The sequence below is a fragment of the Zasmidium cellare genome, assembly GCF_010093935.1.
Source record: "Zasmidium cellare ATCC 36951 unplaced genomic scaffold M409scaffold_1, whole genome shotgun sequence".
In the NCBI taxonomy this organism is placed as follows: Eukaryota; Fungi; Ascomycota; class Dothideomycetes; order Mycosphaerellales; family Mycosphaerellaceae; genus Zasmidium; species Zasmidium cellare.
The window spans coordinates 318,927-344,864 of record NW_022986945.1 but is presented as its reverse complement, the minus strand read 5'-3'; the positions used below and the strand labels follow the sequence as shown (position 1 = coordinate 344,864).

Here is a 25,938-nt window from a genome sequence, read left to right as displayed (position 1 = left end):
CATCTCTTCTTCTCGCCTCCGCCACACCACCACCATGTCCACAATCCCCAACCTCAACACCCTCCGTTCCGATCGACGGGGTCCGCGCCTCCGAGGACGAAGAGGACCTCGTGATGGATCTGAAGATGTCGGTCGATTTGGCGAGGAAGATGTCGAGATTGGCAAGGATAAGATCATCCAGCAAACGGATCAGGATGCCAGCAGCAGTCGGATGAGTGCTGTGTCATTGGGATATTTTGACGATCCGTACGCGAAAGCGTTCTTTCCTGCAGGAGAACAAGTCCCGAAAAGATATCCCATTATCAATCGAGGAACGTATGTCCGAACGAATGCCATTGACAAACTGGTTCTACGGTATCTTGAGACAAATCCGAGCGAACAGAAGCAAATCATATCACTAGGAGCGGGATCAGACACACGGTTTTTCAGACTATGCGCTGGCAAATACAAAGTCAGGTATCACGAGCTGGACTTCGAATCGAACGTGGTGCCCAAGCGAGCTGCAATTCGAGCCTCTGAAGACCTGTCACGCATGACTCTGCCAAGCAACAATAGCTCAACGTATCACCTGCACGCCATCGACCTGAGAGACTTGACTCACCGATCGCCTCCATTGCTACCTGAGATGTCGACAGAGATCCCTACCCTGATCCTCAGCGAATGTTGTCTCTGCTATCTGCCTCCAGATACGGCTAGCAGTGTGATTCAGTACTTCACCATGAACATTCCAGGCTCGATAGCGATGATTCTCTACGAGCCGATTCGACCGTTTGACTCATTTGGGAAGACCATGGTGTCGAACCTGGCATCACGAGGCATTGAGCTCCGCACATTGAAGCGATACTACTCGCTCGACGCACAGAGGCAACGACTGCGCCTATCAGGATTCAAAGGCGGTCAGGGAGCGCGGGACGTCTATCAGCTGTGGGAGAGCGACGACTGGGTGAGCAACACCGAACGGGAGCGGATCGAGAAAGTCGAATGGCTTGACGAGATTGAGGAGTGGAAGTTGTTGGCGAGTCATTACTGCGTTGCTTGGGGCTGGAGAGGAGAGCCTTTCGAGCAGGCTTGGAAAGAGATCGAGGGTGGCCGAACACCTGACGAACAGCGGGATGATGCACTCGGGTGATTGATTTGAAGCGCCCACGATGAAAATGTCTGCATCTTGCAGTCATATCTGCTCGCCGAGTGGTCGTCGAAATCTTCATTTCGTGTTCTATCTTTCCATCACAGGACTTCTTTCCTTCTTACACCCTACACCTCATCCAATACCCCCAAATTCCAAATCATCATATTCCGTCAATCGTATATCCCTAGCCCATCTCCAACATCTCTCACCAACACTTTCTTGATCCTTACCAACGGCCCAGCTTCCACGTCTTGGCATATATCCACTTTTCCGCAAAGCTATATAATCACACAAGAATATCGTCTCCACATCCCGATCGCAGCTAATACCTGGGTTCGGGTCTTCCTAATTTCGGGGCTTGTGGTCTAGCGGTATGACATCTTCTTAGCATTGCCGTTTAATTGCTTTTCTGCAATTGACGCTGCTGAGATGGAGAAGGTTCCCGGTTCGACTCCGGGCTAGTCCAATTTTTTTTTATTCTTTCTCTTTTGCTTGAGCGGATATAACACTACAATGGGGGTGGTGAGCGGCGCGGATTCTGCCTCCTCTCATTGTTATTGTAGTTCTCTTTTAAGGGATAAGTGGCAGAGTGGAGGGAGAGGAGATGGTGGGCTGATGTGAGGGTGAATGTTTTTTGGGGGGGTGTGCGAGGAATTCCGATGGAAGGACAAGGGAGGTAAAAAGTCGCCTCTTCCTTTTGCAATATCTTCCAGAAATCATAAAGGAGCTGACATAGTGACCAATGGCTCGCAGGACAGGCGCTCAAGGCTAACAATCATTGTTCGAAAGGCAAGCTCTCTATATCTTCGACTAAACCCACACATTGAGATTTTACTCTACCTCCCTCACAACCTCCTCCTCCACAGACTCCGGCTTCTGATCAATAATCTTCCCCCTCGTAACCCCAATCTCCCTCACAACAAACCACGCCGGAACGATCGAAAGCGCCCAAAGCCCAAAATTCAAATACACCGCGCCCACCTGACCCATAACCGAGACACTCGTCAGACCATACGAGACCGCCTGGGACGCACTCTCCGTCCCGCGCAGCAAGCCAGCGTACCGGATGATCTCCGCTTCGTTCTTCGCGAGGCTGCCGACGACGAAGTAGAGGTACATGTAATTGAGCTGGAAAGACATGACCATGAACAGGAACCACGCGAAGCCTCGTCCGAAACCCGCGTCGACCCAGTCGTAGGTGGGTTTCGTGCGGCGGTACTCGGTCACGATGATGGTGCCCCAGATCCACCAGGCGCCTTGCAGGGTGATGATGATCCAGAACGACCAACGACTACGCAGCCGCGCGGCGAGTTTCTCGTTATCGAGAAAGACGCCCAGGATATTGCCGCCGATAATGGCCACGATGCCCGAGAGGAAGGAGCCCAGCGCGCGGGCGCGCACGGAGAACCAGAGGCCTTGGAAAGTGAAGTAGACGGCTTCGGAGAAGACGGATTGGGCGATGAGGGGCACGATGAGGAGGAAGGATTTGGAGAGGAAGAGTTTGCCCGTGTTGGCGAGTTCTTTCAGGGAGGACTCGTCGCGGGGGATGCCGCATTTCACCGTGACGCCGTCAGTGCGTTGGACTTTGGCGGGGGCGGTGAGGAGGAGACCCGCGAAGGGCGCGGCGGCTTGGAGCGCAATGAAGACTTGGAAGACGGAGTAGGAGACGGAGCCGGCTTCGTTGCGGTTGATGTTCAGGCCGAGATTGACGGCGCCGCCGAGGATTTGGCCTAGGACGCGGAAGGAGAGCCAGAAGCCCAGGAAGCGGCCTTGGTTCTTGGGTTCCGGGTAGGAGAGGGCAATGGCTGCTTCGGCCATCCAGAAGAGCCCTGCGCCGAGACCGCAGCATGCGGCGCCGAAGAGGACGAACCAGGAGGAGCCGTAGCGGTTGTTGCAGTACAGGCCTGCTGCGTAGAGACAGTATCCCGCCGCGCCGAGAACGAGCGTCCATCTGATTCCGAGATATTTCACAAAGATCCCGGATAAAGCGCAGGTTACGACCATCAAGCAGAAGGTCATGGCGTTGGCTGCGTTAACGAGCCATGGGTCTTGCTGTCCACCTCCTCCCAGGCTGTTCATCGCTCCCCAGATTCCTGGCGCGCAGAAATTGCAAATCCCCAGGATGAGGGCGTTGTAGAAGGTCGATCGGTACCATTTGACTTTGATGTTGGGCTTTTCTTGTGGTGCAGGAGGGTGTTCGGAGGCCGCGATGCTGACCTCGGGCGAGGTGGTGAACTGCTTCTCTTCCGCCATTGTTCTTGCTTTTCTGCCAGATCGAGAACGAAGGAAGTGTAGAAGGAAGAAAAGACTCACAGGAAGATAAGATGAGATCTACATGCACTCATGCGCTTGTGCCTTGACGGACGGCGCTACTTGATCAAAGAAGGTTTCGAGTCCGCGATGCACATGCAGACACCGGCAGTTGGCGACGACGAGTTTCTGCGAAGGATTGTGAAAGACGCTGCACCCGAAATCTTGGTATGTCGCACGCAATCGTTGAGTGGGATATCGCCACAGCCAATCTTGTGGCTCACGGAAAGGTTCCCTTCCATATCGTTGGCACTTTCGTCGGCTCCGGCGTCCTGGATACTTTCGACGAAAGCGTTACTTACATGCGAGAGCCATGTGGACGCCATGCGTTTCATATTGTATCGATGCTTGTTCCAGCGACTTTACGTTGTCCTTCTTGGCGGTGTTCATGATCGATGGACTGTCGTTTTCGGCTCGTCGGTTTCGTCTTACGTGCCTACTAGCCTCCAAGGCGTGCTTCGAACCACCCCCACTCGTTCAGCGAGCTCTCCATACCACTTCGCCCATCATTGGGGAATCGAATCCTCAACGATTGACGTTGCGAGCAGGTCAGGCGAGTGTAGGATTGACACGTGAAATAACGCCATTGCTGTAGTCCCACTGCGGTGGATAGGCGTTTGACGGTACCTGGATGGTGTCAGCGCCTGCACAGTAGCTAGGACCCCTCCAACATCTGCTGCGGCTCTGTGACTTTTTGGAATGTAAAATCGTTTGGTATCGAATATCAGACAACATGGCTTCGTCGCAGCAGAACGGTGTCAATGGCACGGCCAAGAAGCCATGGATCATGAACGCTTTTGCCATGACGGCTCCAGGCCATCTGGCACCAGGACTTTGGCGACATCCTGATCAGGGACCCCAGACACTTGAGCACTGGGTCGAGCTGGCGAAGAAGTTAGACGAGGCGAAATTCCACGGCATCTTTTTCGCAGACGTTCTCGGCATATACGATGTGTACAAGGGCAATGGACCGGCTCTCTCCTCTGGCGCTCAGATTCCTATCCTGGATGTATCGTTGATCATCTCGGCAATGGCGCATGCGACCAAGAAGCTGTCTTTCGGAATCACAGCATCGACGTCGTACGAGCATCCCTATACCCTCGCCAGGAGGTACTCCTCTCTTGATCAGATTACAAACGGTCGAGTCGGCTGGAACATCGTGACGTCGTATCTCGAGAGCGCGGCCAAGTCGTTTGGCTTGGAACAGACCATCGAGCACGATGAGCGGTATAAGATCGCGGATGAGTTCATGGAGGTCGTGTACAAGCTGCTTGAAGGTAGCTGGGAGGACGACGCGATTGAAGCGAACAAGAAGACTGGCGTTTGGACGAACCCAGAGAAAGTACACCACATCGACCATGCTGGCAAATACTTCAAGAGCAGGGGACCGAATCTTGTTGGACCAACCCCACAGCGGACGCCATTCTTGCTCCAGGCTGGTGCATCCAAAGCCGGGAAAGAATTCGCTACGAAGCACGCTGAGGCGATGTTCTTGCCAGGCTTGATTCCAGAAAAGACGAGAGCGATTGTCGAAGATATGAGGGCTTCGCTGAAAGCTCATGGTCGACCAGAGGACAGCGTCAAATTCATCGCAGGTATCTTCATCGTCGTCGACGAGACGGACGAGAAAGCGCAAGCCAAGTTCCAAGACCTTCTACAATACGCCGATCTCGAAGGCGGCGCATCGCTGTTCGGAGGCTGGAGCGGTACAGATCTCTCCACGTTCACGGATGACGAAGACTTCAAGTTTACCGGCCCACCAGCAGTCCAGTCCATGATCAACAATTGGACAGCGACCGTGCCGGGATTGAAGGACCAGAAATGGACTAAGAAGCACATCTTGCAGCAACTGGCCATATCCGGAGCGCATGAAAGAGCCGTGGGCAGTCCTGAAACTGTCGCCAATACGCTCCAGAAATGGATCGATGAGGCACAGATTGATGGCTTCAATATCTCGTATGCGACCACGCCGGGCACCTTTGATGATCTGATCAAGTATCTGTGGCCGGAGTTGAAGAAGCGCGGTGTTCTGCAGCAGGACTACGCTGGGTCGACGATGAGGGAGAATTTCTTGCAGGATGGGAAGGGCCCGAGGGCGAGAGAGGGCCATACGGCACTGAAATATAGAAAGCTGCAGTCATAGTTGGGAATGGATTAAATGTGATGATGAAAGATATATCGTGTTGTTGGTGTTGATGAACAGCAGATTGAAAGAGGACTGGGAAGGTTTGATGGACGAAGCACAGACCATGTTGACTTCAATTTCGCGTGACACTTTTCTTCAACTCCTGGATCGAAACCATCATCACCATCGCCCAAACGCTTCACAATGCGTCTATCAGTATCGTATCTCAAAGAAAGTACCATCCCAAATGCAGATGAAACCGAAATCATGACAACGGCACCACCAGACGGCGGCCAGAAACTTTCCCTACCCGCATCTGATCCAGTGCTGCGTTAATACCTCCCAAGCCGCCGGCGACCTCATCAACTCGAGGCAGCTCCAAGGTCTGCGAAATCAAGGCTTGTTCCAGCCACGCCATGATCGCGCGTCCAATATCTGGGACCTCGTGGAAGAGCTTCACGGGTACGTTATGGTAGACCACGCCATCGAGCCTCTCCTTCGGCAGGGCCGCCAGCCCAACAAGGTGGGATCGACCTCCCTTCTCTTGCTTCAAAGTCTTGGCCAGACTTGCGGCAGTGTCCTTCCCGGCTGTGTCGATGCCATATCGCAGGTCATCTCCAGCGATGCCTCGTATCACGCGAGAGGCACGCTCCGAGTCATGGCTGTCTATGCAGATGCACCCGCTGGTGTCCTGCACCCGGTTTCCATGCTTCGCGCAATCAAGGACCAGGATGACCTTCAGCCCTGCGAGACGAGCGATTTGAGATAAGAAAAGTGCGCTGGTTGAGGAGCCGCCCCAGATTACTATCCAGTCTCCGGATGAGGGCCGTTCTTTATCGTCGATGGCGATGCATTCGGGTACGACGTCTCGAGGTATGCGTCCAAGCGGTGTCCGTCTTACAAGCTCGAGTATATCTGGTCCTTCCAAATCTCCAATCGAGGGTAACTGCAGTCCAAGGCATACACCCAGAGCTAGCGTGGCAGCGACGTACGCTACACCTAGCGATGCCCCTTGCGATGTTGATATATGTTTCGGCAGTTTGCAGACATTGAAACTTGAGGCGATGGCGTACTGCTGATATGCGGCTTTTCTTAGGTCTCTGTAGTCTGTCGAGGGACAGAGGATCTACAGACAATCAGCTTCGCACCTATACAGTGTTGGCCAAGGTACGCACGATATCACCTATCTCGACATCACTGTTATCTTCGGGTGCCTTCACTACTACGCCTGCAAAGTCTCTACCAGCGATGTATGGGAGCTCAGGAATGCCGAAGCCAAAATCTCCGTATGGTTATCAGCTTGGAAGTGCTGAACGTGGTAATGGTTTCACTTACACTGATTTCCAGTCTACAGGGTTCAAGCCAATTGCCTGAATCTTCACCACCAGCTCCTCTGGATTTCTAATCTCTGGAACAGGATGGCTTTCCACCACCGCAAACCGCTGGCGTAACTCTCGCAGTTGCAATATACTCTGATGCTTTGGGATCTCTTCGGCGGCGGCCTGCAACGACTTGCGCTTTGTGCCTCGTTTCGTTATAGCCGTGCCGAAGTCATGGTCGACGATCTCAACTTCATGGATGCTGTTGATCGGAGTGGCAGTCCCCCAGTCGACGTTCTTGATCACGCCGCCGTCCTCGTCGTCATAAAAGGCTCCTGCTAACGACGATGGAGGCCGCTGCACTGCGACACTCATCTTGCAAATACTGGGCTGAAGAGAAGAACAACAGTGTTGTTCAAGCTCGCAAACTCACGCTGCTATCTACCTAGGCCGTGCTTTGCAATCCACTTGGCCTATCGCCGGACCTGCCACACAACTCTTGTCTCCGATGGCGCACGAGCTGTCAGATCCACCGGATGGACGAAACACACTGCATCGTTTCGACAGCCAAGGCAGTTGACGGCTCGTCGGCCAGCAGCAGTGAGCAGCTCTCGCAGTTTGTAATCCGCGGCGAGCTCCCCAGCCATGTTGCAAAGCGGGCCAGTAATGGCGTAATTCAAGCAATCGGCAATGCGGCAGTTGGACCGACCGTCACGACACCCCAAGCACGTGCGAAGGACGACATATGGGGATGTGGCCATTGGCAGATATCACGTTCCCAATGCAATGTCGCTTTGGGGTAATGCTGGTTGGGTTGAGGCTCAACTGTTTTTGACAACTTGATCTTGCTGCTGGTTTGAGTTTGGACGATTTATACACTTCTGGTCTCGCCGGATCCTGCAACAACAGTCTCATCGATAAGACTTCGCCACTCTTCGGATATCAGCAGTTACAATGGGCTCAATTGAAGAAGTAACTACGGCCGTTGGGGGCAATACAGAGGACGTTGCTCGAGGCGTCTTTGTATCGACGGACGGCGACTGGGTCTATCCCCATCCTACAGACTTCAAGATCAGCGAGCATCCTATTGATGAGGTGAAGAAGTTGAAGGTGTGTAGCCTTGGGCCTTGCTCCATCGAATAAGGCTGACAAGTCTAGATCGCGGTCATTGGCGCAGGACTGGCTGGCATTACTGCAGGCGCTTTACTGCCCGCCAAAGTACCTGGAATCGACTTGACAATATTAGAGAAGAACTCTGACGTTGTAAGACGCTTTGTATTGTCTCGATGAGGCAAAATGTCATACTGATATGTCTAGGGCGGAACCTGGCACGAGAATATCTATCCAGGCGTTCGGTCAGCAATGTCCAACCGGCATCTCCGTGTTACACACTGACAGTGCTTCCAGATGCGACATTCCAGCCCATGTCTATCAAGCCACGTTCTCACCCAACACGCAATGGAGCGAGCAGTACGCCCAAGGTCCCGAGATCCTGGCTTACTGGAAGTCTGTCGCCAGGAAGTACAACGTCTACGACAAGATCCGATTCAACACGAAGGTTCTAGGTAGCTTCTGGAATGAGAGCGAGGCCAAGTGGCGAATCGAGACCGAAGACCTTAAAAGTGGCAATCGAACCGACGAACAATTCGACTTCGTTATCACCGCCATCGGTCACTTCAATGATTGGAAGCTGCCAGACTGTAAGTGCGCAGGCATGAGTAGTACACGAGAGGCATGAGTGCTGATCTAGGCCCTCGTGGACAGACCCGGGAATCGACGAGTTCAAGGGGCATATCCGCCACTCTTCGAACTGGGATCCGAAGTTCGATCCGAAAGGCAAGCGGATTGCCACTATCGGGAACGGTGCTTCTGGTAAGAGGATGACTCTGTGATCGGTCTTCGCGAGACTGACACTTTGAAGGCATTCAAGTCACTACCGCGCTTCAAAAGGTCGCTAGCCATGTCGACCACTACGCTCGCAACAAGACATGGATAGCAGGATCGTAAGACACCGTCACTCTGACGCCTCTGTCCTCTTACTAAGAACTGACCAGTGTTAGGTTCAACCCAGCGGTCAAAGATCGCCAGGACACGCCGATGCTGTTCTCGCCCGAGGAACTCGCATCATTCAAAGACCCGAGCGCTTACTTGCGTTACCGGAAGGAACTAGAAGACAATTTTTTTCGTGGCTTCGATGCCCAACTCATTGGGTCGGAGACTAGTCAGAACGCCACGAAGAACTTCATCGAAATGATGCGAAAGAGACTTGTTTCACGGGAGGAGTTGTTGGAGAATTTGATTCCGGATTTTCCGCCGCACTGCAGACGCCTTACACCGGTGAGATGAGCCGCTGACCCTTGACCCTTCTTTCCGCTCTGAGTGGAACACGGATACATTCCCATCGTTCGCAACCTGACCATGCAACTGGGCTTCCAATGGGGCGCTTAGTCGCTTCTCAGTGGACAGGGATGACGGTTCCAGGAGTCTCACTTTGAGCGTAACGATGAGGAACTCTATAAATGATTGCTAATTCATGGGTGCATAGGGTCCAGGATACCTCGAGGCTTTGACCGCCCCCAATCTGACGTTCATACAGACCCCTATAGAACGGTAGGCACCACATCCAAGCCTTTTCTACAGCCGTTCACGAGAACTGATTCGGCGCCCAGGTTCACCGCAGACGGCATTGTAACAGTGGACGGAGTACATCGTAATGTTGACGCCATCATCTGCTCGACGGGAGCCAATGTCGACTATGCACCACCCTTCCCAGTTCAATCCGGCGACGGTTACGACCTGTCCGTTGACTGGAAGCATGACGGCAAATTCGGCTGGCCATACTCGTACCTTGGTCTTTGCGCTCCGCACTTCCCCAACATCGCCTTCCTGCTCGGTATTGATCCCCACGAATCGTGAGATCTAGGTTGAAAGTGACTGTTCCGCTGACTCTATGATCGATGCAGGACCAAATCCCGCTGGGCCATCCGGCACAGTACCGCATGCTGTTGAGACACAGGTCACGTACATCGCCAAAATGCTTCGCAAGATGTCGTCTGAACGAATACGCACCATGACGCCGCAAAAGTCAGCAACGGACGAATTCGTGGAGTATTGTGACTCGTTCTTCCCGCGTACGAACCTCAGCCTGAAATGCAGCTCGTGGTCGAACGGTCGAAGACCGGGTGCGAAAATCCATGGACACTGGCCCGGGAGCGGCTCGCATGTCAATCACGTCCGCAGGAATCCGAGATGGGAAGATTTCGAGTACACCTACGATCGACCGGAGAATCGCTTTGCTTACTTTGGCAACGGCACAACGAAGAAGGAATATGACGCCGGTAGTGACTTGACATCCTACCTTAGACTTGACTCTGCGAACGATCTGAGGGATCTTCATGAGCGGTGGTGGGATCTTTAGGAATTGTGAAGAGAGATGTACAGCTGGAGGATTTGTCGAGCGAGTTCTTTCTGCCGCGGAGCAAGGCGACCTGCGCACTAGAGCGAGTACTACGAACGATAGAGACGGCGCCTGAGATGGAGTGCTGAAACTGACATTTCGTGGTCGACATCAAGCGACGTCAAACAGTGGGTTCATGCGGCTGGCTGAATGCGATATCGTTTCTCAGTCGCACTGCGGACTGCCGACGGGGAGCTGCAGAGTGATTGGCTGCGCAGAAGCACCGCCAGGCTTTCTTCAATCATCACAGCGTAAGTTACACCACGAGCAGGCAGTCATGGCGGTGGCGGCCATCCGACAGCTCTATCGACCTTGGCAAAACGAACGTGAGAAGCTTCCAGGCTCATCAGCTCGAGATACCGCGATTGCGAACTCGCTGTCGCACTGAGTACAATCGAGAGAAAATGCTAACCCCGGCAGCACCGACTTGACCTGCTGTGTCTGTTGCACTACGGGCTAGCCTCGTCAAGTGGTTTTGCCATATTTTCTTTGTTCTGTTCTGCTAACCCGCACAGTGCCCTCGGAATAAGCTCCACGCCAGAACAGCATTGACTCGCGAGCGATGGCGTCCAGACGTCAGAATGGCTTGACAGACTATCTTATAGTCCACACAACACGCATAGCCGAGCACGTGGCAGTTCATTCACTTCCCCCAAAAGCAGCTTGAGGCGGCTGTCAGTTGAAAAAGAAACCCGGTACTGGAAACGCGGCGTCCGGGACAGCTCGATGGCTTTTGGGGTGGCTTGCAAGCCACAAAAGATACACCTTTGCATGCCCTAGGACTACACCACTTGCCACGTGCGACCAGCAGACTACGGGCGATCCGCGCTGCGAGGATTACTGCATGAAACTCCAGGAGCAGGGCTGAGAGCTAGCGGAGCTTGAGGCGGACGTCGTGATAAGCATGGACTGGCGATTGGTCTCTGGCACATGTGAGAGTCTTGGCATTTCCTGTTCTTTCCAAGTTGGGACGGCCGCGACCACAGCCTGTGATCTGGATGTCAAAGTTACACTTTTTGCGACCACGTGGATGGTATTCGACTTCGATGGAAGACGTTCGAAATGTGCAACAAGACACACGTTCATGTCCAGTGTGAATAATACCCGGGCACGAGACATGGACAGCTGGACATCGATCTCGATCGTACAGTTCCCCGTAGCTTTCGACAAAACTGCCATCGACTGGTATACCGCCGCTAAACCTGCAAGCCCCGGCGTCACAGCGCCGTAAGACCAGAAAGACCTCAGTCGTCCCATGCAAGCCGAAGCCCAGATCACCACTGCCGGGACAGATGGATGGGACTACAGCACGAGGTGCGTGGCGGTGGAAGACAAGGCCATCAGCCTCGAACTCGGTGATCGATTGCCCAAAGAGGCCACCTGCGCTGTGTTGCGACATGTAGACACCACCTTCCCGCGGGATCTCGAGGCTTCCTGGGCCACGAAACGCCAGCTGGGCGTTTGAAAGTCGTGTTGCCATTCGATGCCGTGCTCGCTTCGTATGTCTCCCTCTTTCCCTCTTCGCGCGGATGCTCACAGGCGATGGAGCGTTGCACGAGAGCGCGTCGCCTCGAATCACATGTAGGACGCCGCCTCGAAGTTTGTGTATATGAACGACCCGCCGTTCCTGCCTTGTGGTCTTTTGATCTCCGTCCTTCACTTTCAACTGACAGTCAGAGGGGTCGACAGCCATACCACATCCACTCTTTTGTCAGTTCAATTCACACCAATCACTGCCTTACTTGCACGACAACAACAGCAACAATGAAGATCCTCTTCCTGTGCACCGCACACAACTCCCTCTCCCAGCGCCTTTACCTCGCCCTCTCGCGCTCCCACGAGGTTTCCATCGAGTATGCGCTGTCAGACGACCTGATGATATCTGCCGTCGCTCTCTTCGGACCCGACCTCGTTATCTGCCCGTTCCTTACGACACTCGTTCCCAAGGCCATCTACGAGCAATACCTCACTCTGATCATCCACCCCGGCCCACCTGGCGATGTTGGCCCGAGCGCTCTCGACTGGGTCCTGCTGGGCGATGACGGGACTGTCGACGATTCTAATGAGTTGCTGAAGAAGTTGGATCGGGAGGAAGCTCGTCCTGGACGGTCGCATTGGGGGATTACGGTCCTTCAGGCGATTGAGGAGTTCGACGCTGGTCCTGTCTGGGCTTTCGAGCAGTTCGAGATTGATATCGATCAGCCTAGCCTCACCAAGTCTGAGCTCTACCGTACGGGCATCACGCAGTCGGCTGTCAATGCTACCATCGCTGCGATTGCTAGGATCCAAGCCGCTGCTCGGTCGATGACTGGCCCTTACTTGCCAACGATCAAGTGCGACCCTAGCTATGCCGTCCTCTCTGTCAGCGACAACACCAAGTTCCTGGGAGGAAAGCTTCATCACCGGCCACTGCTCAAGGCTAATCAGCGGGACTTTGATCTTTCAAGACACACTGCTCAGCAAGTATCGCGACGAATTCGATGTGGTGATTCTCAGCCTGGCGCCATGTCGAAGACGTTTGGACCTAACCTCTATGTCTACGGTGGTGTTGTTGAAGACAACGTCGAAGGCCGCCTTCCCGTCACTGTCGGTCAACTTCCCACCAAGGTCCTCGGCTTCCGCAAGAACGCTGTTTGTGTCTCTACCTGCGACGGCAAGGGTGTCTGGATCAGCCACGTCCGTCGTCCAAAGATCAAGAACGACAAGGCGCTCTGGCCAAAGGTCCCTGCTGTCTCCGGCCTCGTCGAGCTCGGCTTGCTCACCGCACAAGACGTCCAAGCATTCGAATGGCCATCATCCACCGGCTGGACCGTGTCCGCATGGAAGACCTTTCAAGAAGTCTGGGTCGACTTCGAAATCGACGACAAGTCCAACAAGACCGCATACCTCTACTTTGACTTCTATAACGGCGCCATAGCTACCGACCAATGCTCCCACCTCATCTCTGCCATGGACTACATCCTCTCCGAGTCTACCCCTCAAAGCCCTGTCCAAGCCGTCGTCCTCATGGGCGGCGCGTACTTCAGCAACGGCATCGCCCTCAATGTCATCGAAGCAGCCGCTGACCCATCTCATGAGTCCTGGCTTAACATCAATCGCATCGACGACGTTGTGCAGTACCTCCTGCAAGAATTCCCCGCGAGCAACATCGTCACCATCGCCGCCATCCGGGGCAACGCAGCGGCAGGAGGCGTCGCTCTCGCCACCGCCTGCGACGTGGTCGTCGCCGGCTCCTCTGTCGTCCTCAACCCAGCCTACCGCGGCGTCGGCCTCTACGGCTCCGAATACCACACGCTCTCCTACTACGGCCGCTGCGGCGAGGAAAACGCCAAACACATCCTCACCTCCATGACCCCCCTAAGCCCCCTCCAAGCGCAATCCATCGGCCTCGTCGACTACGTCTTCCCGGGCACCGGCACCGTGCTCGAAGACTACATCCGCACGCACGTCGCCTTCCTCCTCACGCCCGGCATCCTCAAACAAGGCACCTGGAAACACAACATCGACATCTCCCCGGCGGCCATCGCCCGCGCCCGCGCCAACGAACTCGCCGAGATGTCGCTCGACTTCTGGTCCGCCCGCTCCGCCCGCTACCACACCCGCCGCTTCGACTTCGTCCGCAAAGTCAAAGCCTCCAAAACGCCCCTCCGCTTCGCCATCCACCGCCGCACCTTCGACGACACGCGCTTCGACGAGGAGGAATCCGACGACTTTGACTCCGTCGCGTACTTCCAGCGGCAAGCGGAGATCCAACTCCTCGCCCGACTCCGCGAGGAGATGAAGGCTATGGCCCCTCCCCCTCCGCAACATGGCGAGAAACGCGGCTCAATCTCCTCGCAGTATTATATTGGCACGGCGCAGAAGAAGAAGGTCGAAACGGTCTTTTCGTGCTATTATAAGCCTGTGGAGGAACTGCCGACGCCGCCGGAGAGTCCGATGGGGATTGAGGAGTTGATGGGCAAGGCGGTGTTGAGGAGCGTTACGAGTGTGATGTGAGGACCGGCTTCTAGGGTGGTTGAGCGCGCTGTTGTTTGGGATGGCTGGCGGATTTCTCTCGGAGAAGAGTTAGATCTTGGGTTGGTGTCTTTGAGGACTTATTGATCTTCTTCAAATTTGTTTTCCGGGTGATTTAAGGGTTGGGGGAGTTTAGGAGTTTTATAGGCTGTTAGATATCCTCACGATCTTATGATGGATGAAGCAATGACAATCGTTCATCACTTCTCGATTTACTCCACCCCTTCCTCATCTTTCTTGTTCACCCGTATATGCAAGCTCGTCACCAAAAGGTCTTTTTCTTCATGATTACATCCAAAAGTCATACATATATACATGATACTCTGTCTTTTCATAGATTTCATCGTTTCTCCAAGGGAGTCATGATCATCATCGTCAACAAAAATCTTTGCTTTTCTCAGCCGTCACAATCCGTCGCAGCGTCTAATCCTTTACACCGCACTCGCCGAGACGTTCACCGTCACGGTCTGGATCTGGCATCCGGTGACGTTGTACTTCCCACTGAAGACGCTCTCCAGCCACTGCACGGCCCTCGGACCACCATTCGACGACTCGGTCGTGTGCGATCCTACAGTGTTCCTATCGTAGCGAATCGTGGCTCCGACGGTGCAGTACCGATCGACTAACTTGTCGGTGTCGTTGACGGGGCTGACTTCGTCCATGATGGCCTTGTACGCGAAGACAGGCATCTGCGGGACGCCGTGGTATCCCATCTGGCCATCTCTGTTGATCACGTACTGGGGCACACGTTCGTAGAGGCTGGCGACGCCATTCTTGAAGTATTTGGTTATGTCCTGGCCCACGAAGGCACCGATGGCTTCTACCAGGGTCTGGTTCTTCGCCTCGAGGAACTCGGAGGCGTTGTATTGGCCCTCCATGTTCAGGTTGTCACCGAGCCATTGCATCAGTTCTGGGTACTGGCTTGCGAGACCGAGAATACCGGCAGGGATGAGGCCGGCTTCGATGCTGCCTGTTACGGAGGCCAGCACGCTCGTCACGTTGGGTGTCAGACCGCCGAGGGCTGCGCCTGCGAAGGTCAACTCGGGTGCGTATTGGTTTTGCAATTCGGCTGCCCATTCGCTCGCGAGTGCTCCGCCGGAGTATCCCCACATTGCGTACTTTGTTCCATTCGGTGCGAGACCGAAGCCAGAGGACAGAACGGCGCGGATCGAGTCGAGTGTGGAGTGGCCGGATACCACGCCTGCGGTGAAGCTGGCGGTAGGGCCTTCGTAGTCTGGCACGTTCACGAACCAGCCCTTGCCGAGGGAGGATGTGATGTCTCCGATTCCAGCACTGTACAGCGAGTATGAAGGACTCGCGTCAACGTCTGCAGAGTCGTACGGAATCTGGTACGAGAGCAGCTTGTCGTTGCTGTTGAAGACTGTGTTGTTCGGCACGAAAAGCGTCGTGACAGCCCAGTCTGGCAAGTATCGACTATTGGTCGTTCGGTAGAGAATATTGTACGCCGCGCTCGAGTTCGCCTGGATCGTAGTCAAGTTTCCTCTCGCGGGACGGATCCGCAAGATCGTTCCCGGTGCCGCATGCTCGAAGCCAGCCGGTGCTGTATACCACGGATCTTGACTCGGCGGCGTAACGTCGACGGAGGAGTGGTTGGGCAAACGCAGCAACGCAGTGATCTTATTATGCGAATGCGCTGCGCTCAATGCTGCGAGAGAAGCAACGGAGACGAGACTGGAGACCTTCATATTGACGTCGATTCGCTGCCAGCAGGGAAGTAGGAATAGCGAAAGAAGAGACCTCACACGCGGCGAGACATGGCCTTTTGAACGAACTCGCCGTCCACGCACGCCGTCGCCAGGCGTTCCGCACGACAAAAGATCAATGCTCGCGCCGGATGCAACGCCTTCCAGACGGGGCAAGTGAGGTCATTGGCAACGCCTGACGGTTCGCCGAGGCGTTCAAGCTCGCAGGCTTTCCTAACGCCATGGGGAAGCTCGACCTGACGATCGCGTGTAGGCGTCTGCGGGGAATTGGAACCAAGCGAGACTTGACGTTGGTAGCCGGTACGACTGTTATACGAGAAAGCGAATGGCTGGTGTACGCGGGAGGTTGGGGAACGGACGTCGTGTGCTTTGGGGAAGGTCTGGAGGCAACGTCTGCTTCAGCCGGCACATGAGATGAAGTGTGGTTGAGCCCTTGTGCACGGCCGTGAGCTTGGACAGCCAAGGATGGCTCGGCCTGCCGTTTACCGGGTCATTCACTTCACACTGACGCTTGGACCAACATCACAAGTCCATGGCTTTTCTTTCTGCTTTGTGCTAACCACAGAATCAAGTTCTGCATCCTCTTGCACGATTCCATATCCCCGAAGAGCTTCCCGCAGCTTGCCGCATGTTCTGGAGACGCGGCCTTAGGCATCTGGCGCCGGTCGCCCCCAAATTTGGTGAGGATTTGGGTGATTCGAATTCGCTGTGCCCGCCATATCCAATGGCACACGTCCCAAAGAGTAGTCGATAACTCCCGGACGAGGTAGTTCGCCAAAAGGGGCCGAGTGATTCGAACACAAGCGACTGGGCCTGCGTCTGTTTTCATATCGAGAACGCAGCTCTTGCCCGTGCGCGAGACCACCATCTTTCTGACTGCTGCTCGGCATCTCGATCTTGTGCAATCCGCTGAGAGTCCTGATGATTTGCGTCGCCACTGGGCTCGCATGGAAAAGTTGGCGATTTCTCAAGACTCGGATCCTGCCGGCGAACGCTTCGATGTAACTAACATTCACCCCACGCTGGCGCAAAGCTCCGACCGTTCGATGTGCTTCATTGACGGATACGACTGGGTCCAGTCTGTCGTGGAGCCAGTACACCGGCGTCTCCAACCCACGGCCCGGATGAGGTACAATGCTGGTAATCTCGGGAATCAGGTTAGGATCAAGCCAGCCACCTACACAGACCAGTCCACCGAGAGGAGTTCGTTGTTTGAGGAGCGAGTAGATCGCTATGGCAGCGCCTTGTTGCACGCCGCCGAGAAAAACTCTGCCGGTGCCGCGGTCTAGCATTGCAGCCTCCTGCTCGACGATGTAGTTCAGATAGGCAGCGCCTGTCGAGACGTCATATTGTCAGTCACAATTTCTGTGGGTTATACATTTGGGGGCTCATTCTCCAAACTTACTGTACTCGACTGCATGCCGATACTCTGACGACTTGGGATCCGGAAACCACATGGGAGGTCTACCGAATTGATATAGCGACGCCGGGGCTTTGGGGAAAACCCATTTGATGCTGAAGGGACGTTAGAAACTGGGCATGACCATGTTGTCAGCTAGCTATTGGCAACACTTACCTGGGACAGTGTTCCCGCAGATCCCAGCCAATCCGAGTCTTGAAGAATCGCTTCGCAAGACTCTGAGGGAAATCGCCACGCTCATGGAGCAGAATGACCGTGTAACGGGGTTCTGGTGCAAAGACTACAGTCCACTTTGCTTTCTCGACTTGCTGGTCGACACCGCCTCTCTGCGTGAGGAATGCATCTCTTTCGGGTTCGAGTAGATTTTGGACGTAGGGCTGGGGTCGAAGTTGAAAGTCCTCAGCGAAGTATGTGTCGTCGATGAAGCAGAGGATCTTGTCCACTTGTTCGGCAGAAGGTCCGGGAAGAGACATTTCGACCAGAGCTGTGTCTGACGGCGATGTGTTTGCGATGTTTCGGAATGATTGATTGGAAGCGATAGTGGTGTGGGCAATGAATGTATTCAATGTGTGTATGTTGGTATGCTGTGAAGGAAATGATGTTTGTACGATGCATGTGGTCAGATCAGAGAGACGGAGAATAGATGTGGCAAGATCATGTGAGGTATGTGCGACTGGCTGCGATAGTTCTTGTTGTTTACCCCCGAAATCACTTGCCTCGCCTTGTTGCGGCTTCCGGCGGAGGACGTGGCACGGGTTGTCTTCGCAATCACTGCGTCCCCTGATTAGCAGGATCATTCATGATGTTGAAGACATACTGACGGTTGGAACTTTGTACTGTCTCCATCCCTCAGTACTGAACAACACAACAATCATATTCGCCCGTTCCTGTGCATCCAGAGTATCTGCATATTTCCTCAACGCTGCAAGTGTCGCCGCTCCACAAGGCCCAGCATTGACGCCTTGCTTCTTCAAATATTCCACATCCTTGTGAGCCTCAGAATCTGTCACGGTGACCGCGGCGCGAACTCCATCTCTGAGGACAGGCCAGGCGATAAGGCTGGGAGTGCCACAGTTCATGCCAGCCATGATTGTCTCGCCAGTTTGAATCGACGTCAGCTTGTCCACGTGCAACGACTCTTTGAGCGAGGCAGCACTGTCCGGTTCTACGCTGATGATGCGATTGGTAGCGTCTGCTGCTTTGTAATGTGCAACGACTGAATGAGCCCAGGAGCCAACACCTACGGATACAAAGAGCGTGTTCGGCTTCAGTCCACCGGTGAGTGAGTCGACTTGCCGGTCGGTCTCTGTCAGCATTGTGCTGTAGCCTTGGGTGACCCACTTGGTTCGATAGCATTAGTACACGATTTATCAAACATCATACTCAGTGGCTCACCTGTGGCACGTCTTGGTAGCCCTCCCAGCTTGTGTCCATGACCATCAACGCCCCAGTCGTTTCAGCGTCGTGCCTGGTAGCCGAGATAGAATCATCGTACGAGCCATCTTTCAGAACTTTGACATCTGCACCTTCCCCACGCAGCAAGTTCTGCGTATATTCACTCATGAAACCGGGAACATAAATAGTCGCAGGTATGCTAAGTATCTTCGCCATTCGAGCAGTCGCCCTTCCCCAATTGCCCTCTGAGCAAGTCACGAGTCGAATCGCGTTGCCAGATGACTGAGCCGTGGACAAAGACTTCCGCACGTCGTCTAATGCTGAAGCTACAGGGATATCTAGGCGTTGGCAGATAGCTTTATGGATAGCCCAGCTCGCTCCGAGGATTTTGAAAGCCGGCAGTCCAAACCGGGTAGACTCGTCTTTGATGAAGACATGAGAAAGTCCAAGTTGTGAAGCAACTGCTGGCAATGCATGTAGCTTGGTTTCGTTGTAGTCAGGCAATGTCTGATGGAAAGGCTCGATTGCAGGATCCGTTTGGCTAGCCACATTCCAGGAAGATTTTTCGTGCTCGTTGACAAGCATCCATGGTCGCTCTTGCTCCTCTCCGGTCTCCAGGTAGCGGATCTTGTACGAAGACATGCTGAAAAGGCTGGTTTTGTGAGCTGCTAAGTGAACGTGGTGAGAGGGGAACAGAAGGAGAAACTGATCGAGGGGATACGAAACTCTTGATAAGAACAACCTGCAACCTACCCACTTGCCTTTAGGGATACAGATGCCTCCAAAGGTTTAGCAAAAGATGTTTTCACGAACAACTCGTTTCATGGGTACGCCATGCATTTGGGCGGTTGGGACTTCGTTGTTGTTGTTGTCGGAAGGGCGTGAGGTCTCTGGCCCCACTCGGCGAGTTCAACTTTGGCCGGTCGGCGTCAAGGAGCTTTTCCGACACATGACCTCCAATGACAATGACTATACCATTGTCTGTCCGATTAATCGCAGCTCGTGATAGCTTTCGATGAATAATTCCTATCTATATCCATGCTACCAAGCACTGGTGTCCTCGGGCTATCCACATTGTCTTCGTCCATATAAGAAGATAAGTCCTCGTTGCATGGTGACGGGTTCTTTCATTGTTGTCTCATAGCTCCTCCCCTCCTCTGAGATATCTACCTTCTTTTCTCACAATCTCTTCCAGAGTTGCCTCACTCACCATGGCGACCACCAATGGCACCACCGGCCGCGGCATCCGCATTGCCATCGATCGAGGCGGGACTTTCACAGACTGTGTTGGCAACCCGGGCACAGGCAAGATGGAGGACGACGTCTTGATAAAGCTCCTCTCAGTCGATCCACAGAACTACGAAGACGCCCCTCTCGAAGGTATCCGACGATTACTCTCGAAATTCGAAGGCAAAGAGATACCTCGTGGTGAGCCCTTGGACACCAGCAAGATTGAGAGCATACGAATGGGTACAACAGTGGCCACAAATGCCCTGTTAGAAAGAAAAGGAGAGGATATCGCTATGGTTGTCACAAAGGGGTTCAAGGACTGTTTGGAGATTGGCAACCAGAGTCGGCCGAACATCTTCGATCTGGCCATACGGAAACCGGAGGTGCTTTACAAGAAAGTTGTTGAGATCGACGAAAGAGTGACACTGGAGGATTATGCTGAAGATCCAGAGCGACATGCAACTGAGGCTAAATCTATCGAAGAGGCAGGCGAGGAGGCAGAACTTGTCAAGGGTCTGAGCGGAGAGGCAGTGAGGATATTGCAAAGGCCACAAGAAGAACAAATACAGAAGCAGCTCCAAGAGGTCTACGATTCTGGACTGCGGAGTGTTGCAGTCTGTCTGATGCACGGATATACATACCCCAGACACGAGGCGTTGGTGGGGAAGATTGCACGAGAGATCGGCTTCGAGCACGTCTCGCTATCACACGAGCTCATGCCCATGATCAAACTAGTGCCACGAGCAACATCCGCATGCGCAGATGCGTATCTGACACCTGCAATCCGCAAGTACATCGATGGCTTCCAAAAGGGCTTCGAAGGCGGGCTTGGTACTGAGAGTGTGAAAAAGGAGCAGGGTGCCAAGGGTGCAAGATGCGAGTTCATGCAATCTGACGGAGGTCTGGTGGACGTCGACATTTTCTCTGGGCTGAGAGCAATCTTGTCCGGCCCGGCTGGAGGTGTAGTGGGATATGCCTTGACCTCATACGATCCAGCGACCAAAATACCAGTCATCGGCTTCGATATGGGAGGTACCAGGTGCGTAACAAGGCAATCGAGTTTGTCTTCGTTTTTGCTAACATATTCAATCCCACAGCACCGACGTATCAAGATACGGCAGTGGTCGTTACGACCATGTCTTTGAGACGACGACGGCTGGAGTCACGATCCAAAGTCCACAACTAGACATCAACACAGTTGCAGCTGGAGGTGGCTCGCGACTTTTCTTCCGAAACGGCCTTTTCGTGGTGGGTCCAGAGAGCGCAGGCGCCCATCCAGGCCCAGCATGCTACCGTAAAGGAGGACCATTAACGATCACGGATGCTAATCTCTTCCTTGGACGACTTCTACCGAATTTCTTCCCCAAAATCTTCGGCAAGAATGAAGACGAGGGCCTTGACGAGAGTGCGAGCGAGAAGCTCTTCAAGGAGCTCACAGACCAGATCAACAAGGAGCAAGGCAAAGACATGAGCATTGACGAGGTTGCAAATGGTTTTATCAAGATCGCAAATGAGACCATGACGAGACCTATTCGATCACTGACTGAGGCAAGGGGCCACGATACGAGCAAGCATCGACTCGCCACATTTGGCGGCGCGGGTGGTCAACATGCTGTTGCTATTGCGGAAGCGCTTGGTATCAGCCAGATCCTCATCCACCGCTACTCTTCCGTTCTCTCAGCATACGGTATGGCATTAGCAGATGTCGTGGATGAAAGACAGGAACCTGAATCTAAAGTGTGGTCTGGCAAGGATCCTGAAGTTAAGAAGTACTTGCAGAACAAAATGGAGGAACTGAAAAAGAAATCGACAACCACATTGAAGGATCAAGGATTCGAAGAGGACCAGATTCATTTCGAGGAATACTTGAACATGCGGTATCGAGGCACAGAATCAGCACTCATGATAGTGAAGCCAACGCGAGAGGAAGCCAAGACTGAATTCGACGGCGACGATTGGGCTTTTGGCAAGGCGTTCGTCAAACAGCACGAGCAAGAGTTTGGCTTCACGCTCCCCGACCGAGACATCATCATCGACGACGTTCGAGCCCGTGGTATCGGAAAGACATTCGAGGGTCTGGAGAAGACCGTCGATCAGCAACTGAAGGAGATCAAGCCCAAGGATCTGAGTAAGGACGACCGTGTGTACGGACGAAAACAGGTCTACTTCGAAGGCGGCCGCTACGATACTGCCATCTACAAGCTTGAGGACTTGCACGTTGGCGACCGCATCAAGGGCCCAGCAATCATTGCCGATGGCACTCAAACGATCGTGGTCACACCAGAAGCGTCTGCTCTTCTTATCAACACACATGTGGTCATCAACATTGGCGAGACTGACAACCAAGACAAGAAAGTCACCACCAAAGAAGTTGATCCAATCATGCTCTCCATCTTCGCCCATCGATTCATGGCCATCGCCGAGCAAATGGGTCGTGCCTTGCAAAAGACCAGTGTCAGTACGAACGTCAAGGAACGGCTCGATTACTCATGCGCGCTCTTTGATGCAGAGGGTGGCCTGGTTGCCAATGCGCCTCACTTGCCTGTCCACTTGGGCAGCATGTCGACCTGTGTTAAGAAGCAGTCCGAGATCTGGCGCGGCAAGCTAAAGAAGGGCGATGTTCTCGTCTCCAACCACCCGATGTTCGGCGGAACCCATCTTCCGGATATCACAGTCATCACGCCAGCTTTCAGTGGCGACAAGATCGTTTTCTACGTTGCTTCCCGAGCACATCACGCGGATATTGGCGGGATCTTGCCAGGATCAATGCCACCACATTCGAAAGAACTCTACCAAGAAGGAGCCCACATCAAGACCGAGAAGCTTGTGTCTGAGGGACACTTCAACGAGGAGCGCATCACAGAGCTGTTGCTTGATGAACCCGCAAAATACCCTGGCTGCAGTGGAACACGGTGTCTAGCCGACAATGTGAACGACCTCAAAGCACAGATCGCTGCCAACCAGAAAGGTATCAATCTGATCTCAACCTTGATCGAAGACTACGGCGAGGAAGTTGTGCAATTCTATATGCACAACATCCAGGACAATGCTGAGCTAAGCGTCAAGAACCTGCTGAAGGACGTTTCGAAGCGGTTCGAAGGCCAAGATCTCTCTGCGATTGACTATATGGACGATGGCAGCCCGATCCAGCTCAAAATCACCATTGATGCCGAGAATGGTCAGGCAGTCTTTGACTTCACCGGTACTGGACCTGAAGTCTACGCCAATACGAACGCTCCTGAAGCTGTCACATACTCTGCGATCATCTACTGCCTGCGATGCCTTATTAGCGAAGATATCCCTCTCAACCAGGGCTGCCTTAAACCAGTGAAAGTCATTATACCGCCAGGATCGTTCTTGTCTCCTTCGGGAACGGCTGCTGTCGTTGGTGGAAACGTGCTTACCAGCCAGAGGGTCACGGACGTCGTCCTTAAAGCGTTCCAAGCATGTGCAGCTTCACAAGGTGACACCAACAACTTGACCTTTGGTTTTGGTGGAAATGTCACTGGCCAGGAGGCGAAGAAGGGGTTCGGCTACTATGAGACGATTGTACGTTCATTTCCCTACATTCAACTGAGTGTTGATTGCTGACGTTTTACAGGCCGGTGGTTCAGGTGCTGGCTCAACATGGGACGGAACTTCAGGAGTGCACACCCACATGACCAACACAAGAATCACAGACTCCGAGGTCTTCGAGCGGAGATACCCAGTCATCTTGAGAGAGTTCTCCCTTCGCCCCGACACGCACGGTAAAGGACAGCACAACGGAGGTGACGGTGTCGTTCGAGACATCGAGTTCCGCATTCCAGTCCAAGTATCGATCCTCAGCGAGCGGAGAGTATACCACCCCTACGGCATGGCAGGAGGCGAAGACGCAGCTTGCGGCAAGAACATCTGGGTCCGCAAAGTGCCCAAGGTGAAGGGCAGCGACGCGGATGCCAAGACGAATGGTGTGAACGGCGTCACGAATGGACACAAAGAGGAAGTTCAAGAGTATCGAGAGATCTCGCTCGGTGCGAAGAATTCCGTCCCCATGCAGCCTGGTGAGAGGATCAAGGTGTTGACGCCTGGTGGAGGTGGATGTGGCCCCGTTGGGAAGAAGAGCGAGGCTCTGAGGAGGCAAGATCCGAAGCAGAGTTGGAAGGGAGGCTCAGTTGCGAGTAGGCAGGCTGAGGCTGAGGCTAGTGCGTAGAGATTCGATAGATATCAACAATGGAGATGCCGTAATGAGTTCAGAGTATCGTCCACAATGCCCACGATAGCTCCGGCGCCTCCACTGTGGGGCTGCTCATCATCCCTGCGTATTCTTCACATCACTTTGTCGTTCCTTCACCAATGTCAGCCTTTCCACTTCCCGTCGATAATTTGCACTTCGCGATCTTGCGGATCGAGATGGCTGATCTCAAATCGTCTTCTATCCTGATCATCGGTTGCGGGACCTGGGGAGCTTCGACAGCCCTTCACCTCGCTAGACGAGGATACAAGAATGTCACCATTCTCGATCCATATGAAGTACCGTCAGCCATTTCAGCAGGTAACGACATTAACAAAATAGTACGTCTCTCATCAAAGCCATGTTCGATTCAGATTTCGCTAAGATCTACGCCAGAAAGGCTGGGCAGACAACGACTCATCCGGCGGTGGCGTCGACGAAAGCTATGTCAGGGACCGAGTCTCCCAGGAAGCGACCGCGGCGTGGGAAGAAGACGAGTTGTTCAAGCCGTTCTACCACGAGACAGGTTATGTGATTGCGGCGACGCAGGAGAAACATGTTAAGGACCTGTACGATGAGGAACAGCCCACGCCCGAGAAGGGTTTCGTTGAGCTGAAATCAGCAGAAGATTTTCGCAAGACGATGCCAGAAGGCGTTCTGACGGGTGATTTTCCAGGCTGGAAAGGCTGGTTCAAGAAAGAGGGCTGTGGCTGGGTGCATGCGAGGAAGGCATTGGAAGCGGCCGCAAGGGAAGCACAGCGGTTGGGCGTGAAGCTTGTTACGGGGAGCCCTCAAGGCGCGGTCACGTCTCTGATCTTCGAAGATGGAGATGTGCGTGGAGTGAGGACTGTAGACGGTATCGAACATCGCGCAGACCGAACGATTCTCTGCGCGGGCGCGAATGCTCCCCAGCTGCTCGATATGAAAGACCAACTCCGCCCCACAGCGTGGACGCTCGCTCACATCAAGATGACTCCAGAGGAAGTAAAACTCTACAAGAACCTCCCCGTGCTCTTCAACGTCGAACGGGGCTTCTTCATGGAACCAGATGAAGATGCCCATGAACTGAAAATCTGTGATGAGCATCCTGGGTACTGCAACTGGACGACCCCCGACCACAGCGTGTCCACGCCATTCTCGAAACATCAGATCCCCTTACGGTCCGAGAAGGGAGTGAGGCTTTTCCTTCGCGAAACGATGCCGCACCTCGCCTCCCGCCCCTTCAGCTTTGCCCGGATCTGCTGGTGCGCCGACACGCCCAATCGGGATTTTCTGATATCGTCTCATCCAGACTATCCAAGTCTCATATTGGGTGTTGGAGGCAGTGGTCATGGGTACAAACACATTCCGGTCATTGGACAGTATATTGTGGACTGTTTGGAGGGGAGAATGGATGAGAGGTTCAGGAAGGTTTGGAGGTGGAGGCCGGAGACAGCGGTGGGGAGGGATGGGAGTGATGTGCAGGGGCGGATGGGTGGGAGTTATAAGGTGTTGAATTTGGCGGAGATTGGGGAAGAGGAGTGGACGAAGATACAGTATGATCATGCGAAGTTGTAAGCTGCTTGGTTATGGTAAGGTGAAAGAAGTCGAGCCGCTTCGCTA

At 53.8% G+C, this 25,938-nt stretch overlaps 10 protein-coding genes and 1 non-coding gene across 11 annotated transcripts; 7 read left to right on the top strand and 4 right to left on the bottom strand.

Annotated features, from left to right (window-relative positions):
• Positions 1–34: 34 nt before the first annotated feature.
• Positions 35–1,129, top strand: M409DRAFT_61878 (uncharacterized protein; the record flags this gene model as incomplete). Its single annotated transcript, XM_033814922.1, has 1 exon — positions 35–1,129. One exon carries the CDS (start codon positions 35–37, stop codon positions 1,127–1,129), a length of 1,095 nt encoding a protein of 364 aa, XP_033674384.1.
• Positions 1,130–1,483: 354 nt separating this feature from the next.
• M409DRAFT_t4 lies at positions 1,484–1,595 on the top strand. Its single transcript has one exon. It is a non-coding gene; the product is annotated as a tRNA-Ala (tRNA).
• Positions 1,596–1,960: 365 nt separating this feature from the next.
• Positions 1,961–3,382, bottom strand: M409DRAFT_61877 (uncharacterized protein; the record flags this gene model as incomplete). Its single annotated transcript, XM_033814921.1, has 1 exon — positions 1,961–3,382. One exon carries the CDS (start codon positions 3,380–3,382, stop codon positions 1,961–1,963), a length of 1,422 nt encoding a protein of 473 aa, XP_033674383.1.
• Positions 3,383–4,172: 790 nt separating this feature from the next.
• M409DRAFT_48461 (uncharacterized protein) lies at positions 4,173–5,582 on the top strand (the record flags this gene model as incomplete). Its single annotated transcript, XM_033810948.1, has 1 exon — positions 4,173–5,582. One exon carries the CDS (start codon positions 4,173–4,175, stop codon positions 5,580–5,582), a length of 1,410 nt encoding a protein of 469 aa, XP_033674382.1.
• A 247-nt stretch (positions 5,583–5,829) lies between these two features.
• Positions 5,830–7,258, bottom strand: M409DRAFT_61875 (uncharacterized protein; the record flags this gene model as incomplete). Its single annotated transcript, XM_033814920.1, has 3 exons — positions 5,830–6,690; positions 6,740–6,803; positions 6,900–7,258. The coding sequence occupies 3 exons, from the start codon at positions 7,256–7,258 to the stop codon at positions 5,830–5,832; spliced, it is 1,284 nt and encodes a 427-aa protein (XP_033674381.1).
• A 579-nt stretch (positions 7,259–7,837) lies between these two features.
• On the top strand, positions 7,838–10,301 carry M409DRAFT_15772 (uncharacterized protein; the record flags this gene model as incomplete). Its single annotated transcript, XM_033803337.1, has 10 exons — positions 7,838–7,993; positions 8,042–8,146; positions 8,201–8,238; positions 8,291–8,583; positions 8,648–8,755; positions 8,805–8,886; positions 8,938–9,220; positions 9,429–9,493; positions 9,553–9,776; positions 9,847–10,301. The coding sequence occupies 10 exons, from the start codon at positions 7,838–7,840 to the stop codon at positions 10,299–10,301; spliced, it is 1,809 nt and encodes a 602-aa protein (XP_033674380.1).
• A 1,803-nt stretch (positions 10,302–12,104) lies between these two features.
• Positions 12,105–14,336, top strand: M409DRAFT_61873 (uncharacterized protein; the record flags this gene model as incomplete). The annotated part of the gene is made up of 1 exon (XM_033814919.1): positions 12,105–14,336. One exon carries the CDS (start codon positions 12,105–12,107, stop codon positions 14,334–14,336), a length of 2,232 nt encoding a protein of 743 aa, XP_033674379.1.
• A 449-nt stretch (positions 14,337–14,785) lies between these two features.
• Positions 14,786–16,060, bottom strand: M409DRAFT_61872 (uncharacterized protein; the record flags this gene model as incomplete). The annotated part of the gene is made up of 1 exon (XM_033814918.1): positions 14,786–16,060. The coding sequence occupies one exon, from the start codon at positions 16,058–16,060 to the stop codon at positions 14,786–14,788; it is 1,275 nt and encodes a 424-aa protein (XP_033674378.1).
• Positions 16,061–18,295: 2,235 nt separating this feature from the next.
• M409DRAFT_61871 (uncharacterized protein) lies at positions 18,296–19,535 on the bottom strand (the record flags this gene model as incomplete). Its single annotated transcript, XM_033814917.1, has 2 exons — positions 18,296–18,838; positions 18,894–19,535. 2 exons carry the CDS (start codon positions 19,533–19,535, stop codon positions 18,296–18,298), a joined length of 1,185 nt encoding a protein of 394 aa, XP_033674377.1.
• Positions 19,536–20,104: 569 nt separating this feature from the next.
• On the top strand, positions 20,105–24,315 carry M409DRAFT_15768 (uncharacterized protein; the record flags this gene model as incomplete). Its single annotated transcript, XM_033803336.1, has 3 exons — positions 20,105–21,162; positions 21,221–23,672; positions 23,725–24,315. 3 exons carry the CDS (start codon positions 20,105–20,107, stop codon positions 24,313–24,315), a joined length of 4,101 nt encoding a protein of 1,366 aa, XP_033674376.1.
• A 200-nt stretch (positions 24,316–24,515) lies between these two features.
• On the top strand, positions 24,516–25,893 carry M409DRAFT_15767 (uncharacterized protein; the record flags this gene model as incomplete). The annotated part of the gene is made up of 2 exons (XM_033803335.1): positions 24,516–24,677; positions 24,733–25,893. 2 exons carry the CDS (start codon positions 24,516–24,518, stop codon positions 25,891–25,893), a joined length of 1,323 nt encoding a protein of 440 aa, XP_033674375.1.
• Between the last annotated feature and the right edge of the window lie 45 nt (positions 25,894–25,938).